This window comes from Argentina silus (assembly GCF_951799395.1).
Source record: "Argentina silus genome assembly, chromosome: 4".
Lineage (NCBI taxonomy): Eukaryota > Metazoa > Chordata > Actinopteri > Argentiniformes > Argentinidae > Argentina > Argentina silus.
Window position 1 is genome coordinate 18,540,097 of NC_139658.1, and position 16,475 is coordinate 18,556,571.

At 42.8% G+C, this 16,475-nt stretch overlaps 1 protein-coding gene across 1 annotated transcript; it reads right to left on the bottom strand.

Annotated features, from left to right (window-relative positions):
* Window positions 1-3,014: 3,014 nt before the first annotated feature.
* Window positions 3,015-16,473, bottom strand: sarnp (SAP domain containing ribonucleoprotein). Its single transcript, XM_083667912.1, has 11 exons — window positions 16,416-16,473; window positions 15,229-15,328; window positions 14,658-14,698; window positions 14,462-14,526; window positions 13,887-13,938; window positions 13,643-13,716; window positions 13,217-13,254; window positions 13,061-13,086; window positions 12,801-12,869; window positions 4,184-4,270; window positions 3,015-3,243 (listed from the first exon to the last, which is right to left on the bottom strand). Exons 1-11 carry the CDS (start codon window positions 16,446-16,448, stop codon window positions 3,202-3,204), a joined length of 627 nt encoding a protein of 208 aa, XP_083524038.1. The 5' UTR covers window positions 16,449-16,473; the 3' UTR covers window positions 3,015-3,201.
* Window positions 16,474-16,475: the final 2 nt, after the last annotated feature.

The window sequence follows — 16,475 nt, forward strand, 5'->3', positions numbered from 1 at the left end:
AATCATTTATTTAGCTTACAAAATTAAGCTCCAACTGACTTTATTTACTCTACCTCTCAACCCGCTGTCACACCTTCCGTGAAAAACAATAGTCCAGCGCTACTTCATCCAAATCCAGGCAATGAGTCACATAAAATGAGCTCAGGAGGCCGGTGACTAGTGGCATCCTGATTCTTAGAATGGAGGGGGGACAGGAAACAGATTAATTCGAAGGCTAATTGGTGGAAGAGGGAGACAGGCCCGAAGAGAAAGGTTTAGTGTTGGGCAGCCATTGTTTGGATTTCGTATGGGATGCAGCATGACCCAATTAATATGTCACCTGATAGGAGGGCCTCTCATCAACCTAATTTAGGGAATCAATGGGGGACAAATGAGAGTGAAGATGGAGCTCTTTACTGATGCAAATGCACACAGACCACCCACAACAGAGCAGAGAACACTGACGCCAGCAATGACGTAAACCTTACGACACGCTCGTACAAAAACCTCACTCAGTATCAAACAAGATTCACACACTGCTCTGCCTTTCTCACACGCACACACACACACACACACACACACACACACACACACACACACACCCACACACACCCACACACACACACAGCCTCACCGACAGTACCATCACACACATAAATATTTAGCACTTGTCTTTGGCCCATTAACCACTAAATGCCACAAAGGAACTGACCTGTGTCACTGTCATTTATGTATGAGAAACAGTCAAACTGGCAGTGAACTGACAATTTTAAAAAGGGTGGCAGAGCACTCAACACTTTGTTGTCAAAGGACAATCAGATCTGTTCGATGACAAGCACTGGCAAAATAACACTTCATGTCCAGCTTTCACAACTACCCCTAATGCACCATAACTGGCATCTTCATTGGCGTCCTTCACAGTCCAGCTAAATCTTAAAGGTGTAATTTGTCACTATGCCTATAATTATGGCAAAAAAAACAACATGAAATCAATGACAACACCTGCAAAATTGTTACAGAGACCTGTCAAAACAACAATCAAAATGTTGCAAAAGTCCCAAGGAAGAGAGGTGGGGCTTGGGAGGTATATGATTGCAGCAATAGCCATAAAGTGAAGAAAGGTTCAGAGAAGGTGAATTGGGGGCAGCACTCAAAAGCTTTGATTGCTGGACACAGTAATCAGTAACACCTTTGTGCCCGGCTCAATGCCTGGCCAATGTGCAGAGAGTAGTTAAAAAAAAAGAGAAGGAAAACCACACTTGTCCTTGTGTAAAGTATGAAAGGGTCCAGTTCTGCCTATGCTAGAAGGGATGTGTAAACATGGCGGTAAAAAAATTATGCTGAAATATTGTGATAGTACAGTGGAGCAGAAAGATGCCATCTCCGACAATATACTTAACAATGTGAAACATAAATGTAACCCTAATTGCCTTCAGGGGTGTTTTCAGTGGAACTTCCGCAATTCAAATGATACCTTGTGCTGTGAGGAGATCTGGAGATGACTGAGATCAGAAGTCCAAGCCAAAAACCTTTACCTTAGGGAAAGAATGAACGATGGTGTATAGTATGTGATAAAGACTAATGTTTATTTGCATATTAAAGCCACAGTCTGTAAGACATTTACTATTAAAGAGTGGCCACCAACAAAAAAGCGTAAAATACATAAATTCTGTATATCACTTGATGTCTTTGAAACGTCTGTGGTCATTGGTCAAGGAACATTATAGATGTGACATCAGGATGTCTATTTATTAATTTCATCACTCTCTACTCATTGATGAAACTTTCTATCTGTATGTATTATTTGTTGTGACTTTTTTAGTCATACACCTAATCTAATTGAGTTGTCACTGGGGTCAGCCCTATCAGATGTACAGTATATATATATATATACCTGTGGGTCATGTGGGGTTCACGATTACCTGTTGAAGACCATGTAGGTTGGAACGTTGTTTGATTGTTGATTATTGATTAAATCACTGGAGCAGCGTAACAGTGGGCGGACATTCCTCTTTTTTTCTCAGTTATCTCTTTTTGTCCTGCTCCTGTGACTATTTTGGATGTGTGTACAACCTCTCTTTTCATTGGTCAAGGAATGACATTCCATGAGTGTAGCATTACTTAAATAAAAAAAACAAAAAACATAATTAGAAGCTACACATCATGTCTTTACAAAGTCTCCTGGAGACTCAATGGAGACATACTGTATCTTCCTAGAGTTATGATCAGGTAAGACAGTTGTACTAATCTTACTACGGTATTAATCAGTCATATTCTTCCAAATCAATGGGTGTATTTCATGAGTTGAAATTCCTGTAAATCTTAAGTCTATGGCTTTAATAAGGAGTTGGTGCCCCCACACTTGCCACAGCATGTCTATTGAGGGACAGATGTTGCTAAAATGTTTGGCATTGCTACCACACCACCTGGCAATATTGACAGGTAGCCATAGAAGTTGCTCAGCCATTGTCCGGTGGGGTCGGGTCACATCCAGATCCTTGCCAGGGCATGTTGTCCCTTTGTCTCCCAGAGAAGAACGCATACCTGGGGATACAAGATGACCATCCATCCCCTGGAGGAGTTCCTTTCAACAGGTCCAAGACTCCATCCCTATGGGCAACTGACAAGTCAAGAATTCCTTGTCATGGCCATTGGGATTTTATGAATGAAAAAGCTTGCATAATGACCTGAAATTCTGCGGAACATCAGGACGAATCTTAATTTATGAGGTTTTCAATTGATCAACCGCTTATTGCTGTTTTACTGCCACAGTCTCAATAGGGCCACCTTGGTATTTCACCTCATAGAAACCCACATATCCTGTTAGTCCTGCCCTCCATCTCTGATGCTGTGTCCTACATTCAAATCAAAAAGTTTAAGACAACAGTTCCTATATACTGCTCCTCAACAGATTCATGTGCAGCAAGCTCTTTCTTTCTTTAAGTGGTACTGTACCTCTTCAAGTAGATCATGGATTATCAACACCTTTATTAGTAAAACCACATGACTTGTTTTGATGCACATTTACTCAAGGAACATTATGACATTATTATGAATTTGGAGAAGACCTTTAATATACAAACTGTTACAAACTGAAAATATTCTTCAATGAACAGCGCAGAGTGGTGTTCTAACACTGTGAAACCAGAGTAACAAGTTTACAAAAATGTACAAAAGAAATCCTTCAAAAAAAAGTCCAAAAAAAAGAATTGTCCAAATGAATCAAACATTTCCAAAACGTTCGGCTCGTTTTCGCTTCTTTGCCTGAAATTACAAAATATCAACATGTGAAAAATCCCAATTAGAACCCATTCACTTGGTCACATAACAAAAAAACACAACACATTATATACGTAGGTTATTAAGGAGTATATAGGAGTTATTAGGCCAATGCAGAATTCATGACTCAAGTAGCTGGCATATTCCCTTCTTGCAATTTTTAAAGGCAACCAGGCCTCAAAGTAAACATCATGACATATATCATGTTTATTAATGTGATACTGTTGATCTGTTATACCACTTTCAGACAGGGGGGGACTGCAGTAGCGCATTAGTTGCACAGTTTCAAGGTAGTTGGATCACTCAGCCTAATGCCAGAAAACGTTTGTTGTTGTTTCTGTGAGGGAAATTTGGCGAGTGAGCAAGATCATTTCAGTTACATAATTTTCTACAGTTGTGATCAGAAGTGTCGCTGTATTTTATCACAACGTTCTAAAACGGGGCAGTCTCTCGGCTGTATCACAAACATATTCATTCAAATAATATGGAATTTGTCTCTGTGGTAATAAGTTATTATTTACACATGTGGTAAATGAGTCACTATATAGCTTAACTATATATCTACTCAATATGTTTGGTACTGAAATATCGTATTACACTACTACTGTACTCGTACTACTGTATTCACTAGAATACGTCTCAACAATAACATATGTTCAGCATGAGTCTTTTGGGGAATGACTAATCACTCTTTCTTCAAAACTAGGCTACTCCCTTCTGTTCTTCTTACAAGTTGAAAATTCTAAAAGCGACTTCCAAAACATTGTAATGGCCCCCCAGCCCCAAGCCACCAACATACAACAATCTGAACATTCCATTCACTTATTTTGAATGTTTCTCACAGCAGTGTTTGATTAGTCCGAACATCTCTCTTTTGGCAACAACAGGTCGTAGCCCAGGAACATGAAAACAAAACCTTTTGTACCTCACTATCTTCAGCCCCTGCCGATGCAGCACTGGTGAGAATTCCAAATCTCTCTTTCCTCTTTTTCAGCTTCTCATCATCTTCAACCTGTAACACAACAACAAACACAGATAATCTAGGAAAAGCACAACAAAAGGTAACAGAAATATCAAGATAAGTACAGTAAGGGAAAAAAAACACTGTTTCAAAATGTTGGTGCACATTTTAAGACAAAATGCTGAAAATCAGGTGGCCTGGTGAATAATTTTAAGGTTATACGAGGACACAACAAGCTTTTCCACACACACACTGTGCTCTGGCAAGAGATTGCCAACAAGAACAAACTGACAGATTCCAGGTCACTGGTCAAACCTCCAACAACACAACCCCTGAGGTCAGCTCAATCTCAGTCCACATCCCAGAACCAACCTTAGAAGCGGGAGGGGCACGGAGAGGGAGGGACAGCTGCAACAGCCATGGTCCAGATTTGCCTTTCAATGAAATTAAAGAGCCATTGAGAATGGAAAGTTGAAGGTGAGTGTTTCTCTAAGACATTGATGGAATAGGACCATAGTGTTTCCCAATCCAGTTCTTGGGGACGCCAAGTCTATGGACACTTTTGTTCTTGCCTAATACTGACACACCTGATTCAACTAATCAAGGGCTTGATGAGGACATGAACTGCAAATGAAACACATTAGCTCAAAGCAACTATCGTAGCAACTTGGTGAACACGAGACAGCAGACTATAGGAATTTCAGACATTAAAGCGTCACAATCAAACCGCAAGGTCATACCTCAGCAATAAGCCTACTACTTAATTCAGGTCAAATGCATGCCATTGAAATGTAAACTTACAAAGACAAACATATCAAGTGGTTCTTCTAGCTGAGCAACATCCCCACTGACCTCAAAGCAGTTACTTCCTCTTTTCTGATTAATTAGAAAGACACTTATGGGCATACATGCTATAGCCCTCATACAAGTTTAATAGGTATAAGAATTCACTTTACAGTTGCTTGTTGCACATAGGCTACTATTTTCATAGCTCAGGTTTCATGACATTTTGCAGCTATGACCTGATTGGATATGATAGTCACACAATATACAGAGCTTGGGAAGGGATGCCGTTGGTTAAAGCGTTGGTCTATGAAAAAGGGTTGTGCATTTCTTTAAGGCCTGCACAGTCAGTGAAAGGCACTGTGGGGTCTCCATAGTTCACATGGCAAACTCTCAGAAAAAACACAGGGGGTTGTCCCCCCTGCCCCTGTCATGCCTTAAGCTAAGGCCAGTGTTGACACAGTGCTGGCCAATCTAATTTTGATTGTCAGGAGCAGTGAACGGCGACCCCCCCTCCCCCCCCAACCCCCCCGAGATCATCAAGTTCATTTCTCTGGCTGCAGTGGGGGCATTGTGCCCGCCTCCATCTCCCCATTTCCCCACCCCTAGAACAATATTCAGCCATTCCTGGGCCTCACTGAGTGAGATCACTGGAGTTAATCTCTCAGGCCTCTCTATCCTCCCTCTCTTGCTCCCTCTCTCTCTTTCTTTCTCTATTCACAAAGCCTATTCTAGAACAGCTTGAATTAGTGACAGTTACTATTCAGACTAATGAGTAAAAACTCAGAGGCAACAACGGTGGGCCATGGCATGTGACAGCATTCATAAATCTATCATTCTTGGCTAAACGCAAAGATGAGAAAAAGGAATTAGTAAGATGGAGGTAAGATGACTAGCACTAGATGTATAACACTATTAGCAGAAAGTCACCTTTTCCCATTGGTCACAAAGCTCGTCACAAAAAGAAACACTGTCAAATACTGGATCTTTCATAGGCTACTTATTTTTGATGCAGAGATAAGTTTAATCTCCAAGGGTCCCTTTGTGAGCGATGGGGCTTGACACCAAATATTCTAAGGGACATGTAATCATGTGACATGTCAAGAAGCCTTCATTGTTTTTCCAGATCTGTATGGCCAGAGAGGACAGATGGCCCTCTTCTTTTATACAAAAGTGTGTGTGTGTGTGTGTGTGTGTGTGTGTGTGTGTGTGTGTGTGTTTCCATGCACTCTGCGGGGGAAAAGGCCTACTGCTATCAGTATTTTGGATTCAAATGCACATAGAACAAAGTCAACCAAGCATAATTTTCCCTTAAAAATCACACATGTAAATGATGGTCCTTCAAATGAGTAGACAAATGCCTTGTCTATATGTGGAGAATGATAAATGACCAGCGCTGAGCATTCAGTTATTCACTCATTCATTCTCAGGACCAATAAATTAATTTGGCTCAATGCTTTCCTTCAATTCAAATTTATGTATGCATGATGGGGTAGTGCAAAAAGGGCTCCTTAATTGTCTTTTGTGGAGTGAAGGCTGAGGGGAGCGTAGTGATCAGCCGTCACATTTAAAGTCATCAGTGTCAACCCCCTCAGATTCAAACCGTAGCAGAAAAGAAAATATTCCTCAGTGATTTAGGTGGTGGCGTGAGCCTGTGAGAACACTGAGCAGTGACAGTGAGGTGTAATAAAGGGAAAGGGCTTTATGTGAACTAGATTCACCCGGGCGGCTGGACAGACGGGTCCAGGTGGCTGGACAGACGGCTCACGCGTACCCCAGGAGGCTCACGCGTACCTCAGTAAATGGGTACACAGAGGAGAAATGGAGAGCAGAGGATAAGGGGGTGGGAGGGCAAGACTCAATATCTATGCAAAGTCACAGTTTTGAACTTAAAAAGCTCTGTTGGGTCGGCAAATCCTCAGATTGACCCCATTTCCATAAAATGGAAATAAAATTATTTTAAGTAAGAATTGAATTTCACAATGTTCCATATTTCAATAGGACTAGAAAAGTAACAAAAGCCATGTTCAATGTGTTTGGTAACGTTTAATATTTCAGCCTGTAACTACGAGCTATAAAGGGATACTTTCTGGTACTTAATTAATTTGGCACAATGGTAACTACTACGTACCTAATCAATTATATCAAGGTATCTCAAGTAACCACAAATGTAATTAATATGTAATTATTAGGTAACAGCAGTTTTAGGTAAATACTTGCTGAAATACCAGGTTGTAAAAGCATTAATCATGCTGTGTTACCATGTGTTTTATCCAGCTAAATGTTGTCTTATGGAATCAAATGTATAAATGATAATAATTTGGATATCTGAAGAGCAAATCGTAGGATAAACGCAATGTTGGAAACATTAGCCTTGACACTGCCACTCCCATCCCCATTCCTAAAAGGAGTTACTACAGGCTCCATTGCAAAGGACAGTTTTCACTTGACCTGAAAAAACAACTGCAGATTGTCAAAACTAATCCTGACATTACGGAAAACAAATCAACCCCAAAGATCAAAGGTGAAAGGTCGGGGATATTCTGACAGGGAGGGAGGACTTAAAATCCAGGGGAAAAAAGAACAGAACACATTGCTTCAAAATTGACATTGAAACCGTTATTGTGAAGAACTGCAAATAACTTAAATACATAGACATAAACTATAAACTAACCTAATGATATTAATAAAAATCTGAGGGTGCAAATTGAGAGAGGCGACAGGGTGTCTTGGTGGGTGGAGGTGCATGATTTGCAAGCTGTCAGCCGATTGCCCTACCAATGAAGAGCAGTGGGCCCCATTCTCTGTCCAGTGCCTCCTGCCCCCACCCGCACCCCCACGCCACCCCAATGCCCCCCAGAACCCCATGGGAGGAGGTCTGTTGCGTTGTGGCCTCACTAAATCAACATTGTTCTAATGAGGTGTCACACTTGACCCCCAGCAGCCTCTGCCGCTCACGTGGGTGTCAGCGCCACAATGTGCGGCCCTCCATCTCCAACGCCTGGCTGACACATTTTGATTCATGGGAGTGCCTGGGCCCTGTCAGGCCAAAATTACCCCTATCAAAACGCCAGCATCGACACATTCATCAACTCTATCTCTGCATCCCCCCTTCCTCCCCCAAAACACCCTTCCAGCCTCTCTCCAACACCAACAACTCTCATTCCCTCATTGGTCACATGGCCATCTTAAAAAGTCAAACATCATCCACCCTAACCCTAACCCTAACCCCCCCCCCCCCCCCCCAAATCTATCGAAGGGGATGTATCTGTAAATCTGTGAGAATGAGTCTGACACCAAACCTCTGATGGCTTTCTCCTGACTGGTGTGCTCTGTGTACCTCAAGTGTAAGGGGCCTAGCCTCTGACCTAATTGTCAAACAGGAATGATGTTGGTTTAAAACACTGTTGGGGCTTCTTATTGGCCATTTGCAAATTAGAATGCTATTACTATTCTCGCCATAAGCAGGAGATCGGATAATGTGCTCTAAGCACAATGAGTGGGCTGGGCACTCTTTCTTGATAATCAATAATTCAATGAATGCTGTTAGTTGTAAGAGAGCAAAATGACAAACACATCTTCAGGGAAAAAATAAAATAATAATAACAATAGTAATAATAATAATAATAATAACAACTTTCCTTCACCTCCACAATCCCTCCATCACTTTAAAGCTCCTCAACCTCCACCTTCTCACTTCCCTGCCACCAGCTGCCAGCAGCACTGAACCAATAATGCTTTCTTAATTAGTCATTTAAACAATCACGTCAGCCCATGCAGGCCTCCCCAGACGCTGCCAGGTCCACGGGCGGGTCAGTGGCCCTCGGGTCCCGGGCCCAATCCCCGGGGGCCCCCTCATTAAGCCGGCCCACCTTTCAGGGTTGGACTGAGCCATCCTGCACGGCACCAGACTCTAGGTGGAGTAACGTTAATGAGTTGGACTGCGGCCACAAGGAAATGACATTTGAACATGAAGAAGTAGAAGGGGTGAGAGATCAGTCGTAAAGCCATCCCCCTCCCCACGCATTCCTAACTCAGTGTATTATCTTCTCTGAGCTCTAATTACATAATGCTGGAGCATATCCTACTGTACCAGAGGGAGGGGGGAGTGGTGGGAAGGGTAGTGGGTTCATTTATGGAGCAGAAGTGATTTTTCATGTTGAGACTGAAGTGACAGACCTGGTTGAGGAGTATAATTAGAACTAGGATCAATATTACAAAAACATGAGAAGATAACAGGCAATTTCCTGAAGGCTACCACCCTTCTCCATCTCACATCACACGATTAAAACAGCTTTCAAACAGGTACAAGTGATATTTCAGACGTCAACTTTTCCACGCATTAGTAAATGTGAGATAAAGTAACAAAGAGATGGGGCATACTGGTAGTATAAGACTTATCTAACTGCAGCAAAACAAATCTGACAACTGGCAGAGGTTTCTCAATAGATTATTCAATGCCAACAGCAAATGAACGGCCATTGAGTAATTAAGTATGGCAGCCGTACCAAACAAGCATACTTAAAGGGTTACCCAATTAAAACAAGAATAAACAAACTCTGCAAGGAAAGGCTTCTCTCACATCCATGCATAACTGCAAAGTGGGTTAGCTGGCAGAGGCCTCTACAATGACATCATACAGAGAGGGAGGGAAGAGAAGTGTAAAGAGATAGAAAGGAAAGAGGAGGGGTCGAGAGAGAGAGAGAGAGAGAGAGAGAAAGAGCATAGATGGATAGGTGGGTGAAGGGTGAGAGATGGAGTGTGTGAAAAAATGCGGAGTTGCATCCATGTTGTTAGCACAAGAGGTTTCCCTCCCAGCAGGACTGAGTGAAACCCCAAAGTTTAGGGCAGTTAGGATCCCATCGCTACTCTAAACGTTGTAAACCTTTGTGCAGCCCGTCCATTCCCTTTGAACCCCCAAGTCCACTTCTATGAAAGGACTCTATGACTTGTTTGCTACTTTTCATTTAAGAAACTCATCAACATTGATGCAAAAGCCTACAAGGAAGCATTCACCCAGTCAATAATGAGCCAGTCCAAAAGCCTACAGTATGCTGGGGCCTGATTCACAGCTCTGGTATGATCACCACTGTGAATATACGAGAAAAGGCCTAGACTGGCAAAACACAAAGTGAACGGGAGAAGACTCTGATCATTTGGTTCATTAACTTGACTCTTTTTCTGGAATAGAATTTAAATGATGTCCAACCTTCACTACTGTCTTTCTAGAAGGATTGATTTGGAAACCTTGAGGGGAGGGGGGCAGATCACGGGAGGAATCAGGAGTGGGAGCTAGTGGTTTAAGGTTGTGGGGGTGCTCTCCTAACAATGGGGGAACACAGTTAATACCCCGGCCACTCGAACGGACACAATCTGGAGAAGTGAGGCTGTGCAGGCTTCTTTGTGTAGAAGGAGCTCTTGATTTAGTTACACAGCTGAAACAAGAGCCTTTCACTTCCAAACAATGGACTGCTTTTCTGAGAGCTAGCACTGGACAAGTGAGGAGCAAATTGTGTGTGTGTGTGTGTGTGTGTGTGTGTGTGTGTGTGTGTGTGTGTCTGTGTGTGTGTGTGTGTGTGTGTGTGTGAGAGGGAGTGAGTCTTTGACCCCACGTCCAACCCCTCCCCTCCTCAAATAAAAACGGTGTTAAAAGAAAAGAGAAATCATCTACTGCTGAAGTACTTTACGAGATCCTCCTTTAAACAGAGAGAGGCCTAAGTGCGTAAGTCTCCATGGGAATCTTAGCACGTTAGAGGGGCCTTACTCCCTCCCTCTCGCTCGCTCTCCCCCGCTGTACTCCTGGACCAATTGTTTATTTTCTACTATTGAGGTTGCTCCATTCACTGGCTTTCACATTTAACCAGCTCAATTGGAGTGAGACAGCACTTATTCGGAGGAAAGGAATGTGGCGTTCCATTGACAGAGCGGCAAGGCCACAGCAGCAATAATTAAAATTATTTTAAAAGAGAAAAAAAGACCAACTGAACGTGAGGGAGCACAATCAATCAGAACATTGGGGTTAGCAGCATCGAAACATAAGTAGACCAGAGGACTGACAAGACTCAGCACATCGCCCTGACACACCAGAGCAAAAGCTGTTTAAATAAAGCACAAAGGTCTGGGAAAGTAGAGCAGGGCCCCTCTAAGGAGGTCGTTCATTTTCCCTGCTTTCCCTGAAACTCCTGACAGAACAATGAGGTGTTCTGCTGCCTCTAGAGCCTGCTCCTGTAAAACGTGGCCTACTCTCCAGCCATGCTCTGGCTTGCCTTGCCTGGCCTTGCCTAGCCGCCCAAGCACAATAGCTACGAGGTAGATGAGCGAGCTCATCCCTCCCAGGGGCCGGGGTCTATTCTCTCCACGAGAGGGTGACCAGAGTGACAGTCCCCTTCTCTGTAACAATTACCATGGCTGCCAGAGCCTTTCTCTGTTCTGTCACCAGCCATTATGCCTGACCAGCGAGAGCCTCACAAGGACAATCCACCCGGACGGTGGGTTTGAGCAGGGGACGAGTGGGTATTGACCAAAATCTGATGTACGCCCCTCCCCTCATAGTGTCTGAATGCGTCGGAGAGGTGAGGTAAGGGTTAAGTCAGGTTCATTGATTACCTCACGTCAAGGTCAAAGCGGATGATTCCTCATATGCTCTTGGCAAATTGACAGATTGACTGCCTCACTGAGATGCTGTTTTCCAGAGTATGATACACAACCTAATACTACCAACAACAGCCATAACTTCACCCCCACATTAAGATTAACTGAAAAATCGGTCAAGACTCACTCATTAATAAACTGTCTTTTCAGACTAAAAACTAGGCAGCAAACATCATAGGGACGGGCCTATCTGCTTGGAGCACTAACTTGACAGGCCATGACTCAATAAGAAAGATATATGGCACAGATGTGAAGAGGATTTGAGTACAGTAGTTTGACAGGTAGAAGAAGAGGAGGAGGCACAGTTCCTCAACAGATTCCCTCCTCCTCCTGTCTTGGAAAGAGAGAGGGCACATGCCAAGGACTGGGAGAGATAGAGGAGAGATACGAGAGATAGAGAGATAGAGAAAGATGGAGAGAGAGAGAAAGAGAGAGAGAGAGAGAGAGAGAGAGAAGGGAAGTAGACTTCTGCTAACATTACACAACAGGCATTGTTGCCCATCTCCCCTGGAGCTTTGTGCTGGGCACTTCCGCCTGCACACAAAGGGCTTCCAGTGAAAAGGTCCTGCCGCGATAATTGAATTTGCTCCTCACTCGCTGCACACTCGTAACGCTATTTACCCCCCAACCAGGGGCTATTATATCTGCCCCCCGTGGACAGCCATTTCCGTTGTGTAAAAAAATGAAGTCAAAGAGAGAGAGAGCAAGAGTGAGAGAGCAAGAGAGAAGAGGGGGTTGGAGGAAAGGTGAGGGGTGCAGTAGAGGGTTGAGCAGTATATAATACATTAACCGTTTCTCTGAGCGCAGTACTACCAGGGAGAAAGTTTAAGTGAACTGCTGACTGATCTGGAGGACATGGGCAACACCTGATACAACTTAAGTACAGATGAAACTGCCGTACATGGTAAAAATGTGCAGTCCTACATTCAGGAAAAATTTCAAAGGCACATATGGTTTGAGTTTAATCACGCTCTAAAATGGCAAAAACCTTGTAGTAATAAATTAGGCTCATATGCCTGAGGCTTTTAGTGTAGCAATTAGGTTACACATTTCCGTAACCTAAACACATGAAGAATACGACAAACATATTCATGTTTGATACTGTGCCTACTCTATGTAGGGTTCATGTACTCGCGAGTAGGCTCACCTTTTTGGAGATAGAGGACACATTCCCCCCGAAGCGCTCAGCCCGCTTCTTCAGGACCTCGACATCGACCTGACAACGCAGAGGCGTGTAGTTATGGTCTCCATAAATACTAATTAGGTATTCATAGTCAGACATTAAATAAACCAAAGACCCATGTACAACAAATGTACCATGACAACGTTGTCAAGCTGCCAGCAGTAATTGCATCTGGCTTATTATGTGAGGACATATATTAATCAAATAATGTATTTGATACTCACAGGTGGATTCCTATTTCCAGATGCACCTTGAAGATAAAGAGAGAAAAACCCCCAAAACAAAAACAAAACAAAAACAACAGAAAGAAAGTATTAAAACAAGTACTTCTGACTGGTCATGTAAAGTTGAGGGGCTCAGGGGCTGTAAATCCATCTCACCTTGCGTGGAATCAGGCGTTGTCGTTAGTAACCCAAACCTGCCAATCGACAGATGGATCTGAATTTCCTTTCATATGCAACATATCTTCTATCTAAGTCCTAGATACTAGAGCATGGGGGAAATTCTAGCCACACATACACTGTATCGCTGATGTACTTCCTGATATTGTATTCCATTGTATAATATATAAAGCTGGATTATTATGCATCCAAGTGTATTACAGTTTAAATGAGGAAGTCACAGGAGATATCTTCAAAACACATCTCTGAACTCCTGCTTTGATTATACTGTATGAACGTGGAAAACCTACTCCATCAAAAGGCAATACACGATCTACTGTAATCTGTTCCATAACTACCAGAGGGTCGGAGAGAGGAGTCAAATCTATTTTCTTGTCTAGTTCTGCGTCATCTCCAGGGGCTCACCTGGCCACGCGGGCTTCCTTCTTGCTCTTAGCCGTCGCCGGCAGGTTGAACCGCTCAACCCTCTTCTGCAGTCTCTATGACAGAGGCCAGGTTCAGATTAACACCATCAATGTAGCGCCATAGAGCAGATTCACATTCATGACATACCAAGGCTTCCAACACTGACAAGTGCAGAACAGTAGAGAATACAAAACACTGTAGTTATGTAATTCAGTGCATCCACATAATCTGAATACATACATACCTCATCAACAGATGCAGGGGCAGTGATTTTCACAACTTTCTTCTCTACAACCCTACAAGACAAAATATGAAATTATTTAATAGAATTATAAGGATGCTGAATGTGACTACCAGAAGTAAACCTGACCTGCCCTGCCCTCTACTGGTCAAAACAACCAATTGCATGGCCAGGAAGCAATTAGCCAAGAGTGTTGTTAAAAATGTTTCCAACAGTTCTTAAATGCAAAAAGGAGCATGTCTTTTTTTAAATAAGTACAGTCATCAAGCATTGTGCTTAGCATAAAAAATCTTCAATATGAGAACCAGGCCATACCCTGTGTGACTGGCGAGGTCTGAACCCGAGTCTCCTGCACGCCACAACACCAACTGAACCAGCTAAAATCTAGGTATTACTTCATGGTGCTAACTTTAGTGTTCAGGTCTCAGACAAGGTTTCTCATCACACAATCGTGGTATCTGAAGCACCTCTGTTACACTTGCAAATAAAATATCATGATAATTAAACCAAATAACATCACTGTCATTATGACATGAAGCATCGTAGGTGGAGATGTGATGCACAGTGTGAACACTGACTTTTCAGGTACAGCTGCGTCTTCTCCTTTTGGTGTCTGATTGAGTTCATCTTTAGGAAAAGCCTCCTGTAAATGCAGACAAACCATACACAACATTCTTACCCAATGAATCAAAGAGACACATCTCCTTATGAACATTACGTTTTGCAAAGGCTTATTTTCATTTTGACTAAGGCACAAATGTTTAACATGTTTACCTCTGTAAACTCGGCCAGAACCTCCTCCTCATTCACCTCATCTGCAACATTAAATTCCAAAATAACACACATTACAAGCAATCAAATTTGTCTGCGAAAACAAAGTTTCCCCGCAGCATACTATTCAACACAACACACTCAAATCTTAAATCTGTCACAGTGAATAATGTAACATCCCATTATTGGATAAACATCTCAGAATGACATCAATTATGAGGCTTATGTTGCCATGGCGTTGTTATGGAAAGCTCCAAACAGAGCATGAGAGATGGGTCCGATGGGAAGTTGCTGCGTAATAAAAGGGGTTGACAAGTATAGAGTACAGGCGCCTAAACAAAACAAGCCTTCACGGCGGCTCCTCCTCATGAAGTGGTTTGACCGAAATTAACTCCCCTTCTCAACAGTCTTATACACCACTGTCTTCTTCACACAACAAGAAGGCACCTGCAGATCACACATTGCTCACACTATATTCTCTATGCAGAGAAGAACAGTAGCAGACATATGGGGCTTCTTGTTGGAGGTAAGGATAACAGATGCATTACAGTTTGTTGAAAACAAAAACCCATACCATGCTCATCAAGGTGTGCCTGCAACCGACCAATCAGGTCACCTTTGTTTCCTTTCACGGCCAATCCCCTCACAGCACACTCCTGCTTGAGCTCAGCCAACTGAGAACAGAATTTAAGAAAATAAATCGTTTCGCAACACAGACAAAACAAGGCGATTTTGGTATAACTCGGACTGTTGTCATGACATTGAAATGATAAAATGTAAAAAAAACAAAAAAAAAACACAATGTGACATATGACAAGCACGTAGAGTAATAGTTAAGGATTCTGTGTTTTCATATGCAAAAGTGTTTACTATTGATGAAAACATACAACCATTGACAGATCGCTATGTGCCTTCCACAAGAAAACTAGTGGGGAAATTCTAACATCAATTGTATGGAAAGAACATAATGGATGTTATCATGCTGTTTTTGTTCACGATGTGACCCGCCGGCGTCGATTAACCTTCGATTTGGGCGTGCCGCCCCCGCCCTTCCTGGTTCAGTCCAATCGAGTTAGCCCGCCCGGGTACATTATATTATAAACACCGTTAATATCTCTCGCTGCTCTCCGGCGTGAACCGGGGTGAACCGGGGTGAACCGGGGTGGCCCACCGACTCAAAACAATGTGACGTATAGCAAGCACGTGGAGGTTTGGGTTAGGATTGTTTTCAAATAGTGGATTGTGTATGCCGAAAACCTACGTCTATTGACATATCGCTTTATGTACCTTGAGCTTCAAAACGAAAAATTGCGTGTAGATTCTTACATCCGTTTATGGAAGGATGTTGCTGCATGTTTCTGAACAATACATCATGATTTGTTTAGATAATTGGGACCCGCCGGCGCAGATTTCTCTCGATTTAAGCGGGCTGCACCGCCCTTCCCTGTTTAGCCTAGTCATGACCGACTCAAGTACCGGTTCAAAGTACCGGTTCAGTCTATCAAAGGTCTTGTGGTCTTATCGGACCCACTTGGTGCTGTAACCAGGGGCAACTGGCTGTCTAAAGTTTATTCGCACATACATTCGTTGCGTTGAGGGCCAGTTGCTGCGTGGCTAGCTACCTACCATGACAAAAAGCTACATCTGACATGCTGTAAACCACAATATTCATTGTTTGACTAATTTACTGATTTGCTAGCAATTCCGCATATATACTCTTGTACGGATAATATTTCAGTAATTTTGACACAATTTTCTCACCTTCAGTTTCTTGAGTTCGACAACCTCAGCCATCTTATATGATTCATACGAAGGCGGAAG

Bases quoted from the DNA above. Each gene is read 5' to 3' on its own strand.
- sarnp (XM_083667912.1), bottom strand. From the start codon at position 16,448: ATGGCTGAGGTTGTCGAACTCAAGAAACTGAAG. The intron at 15,329-16,415 runs GTGAGAAAATTG...TTCTGTTCTCAG, and splicing joins TCGAACTCAAGAAACTGAAG to TTGGCTGAGCTCAAGCAGGA. The intron at 3,244-4,183 runs GTACAAAAGGTT...TTGTAATTTCAG, and splicing joins CAGGGGCTGAAGATAGTGAG to GCAAAGAAGCGAAAACGAGC.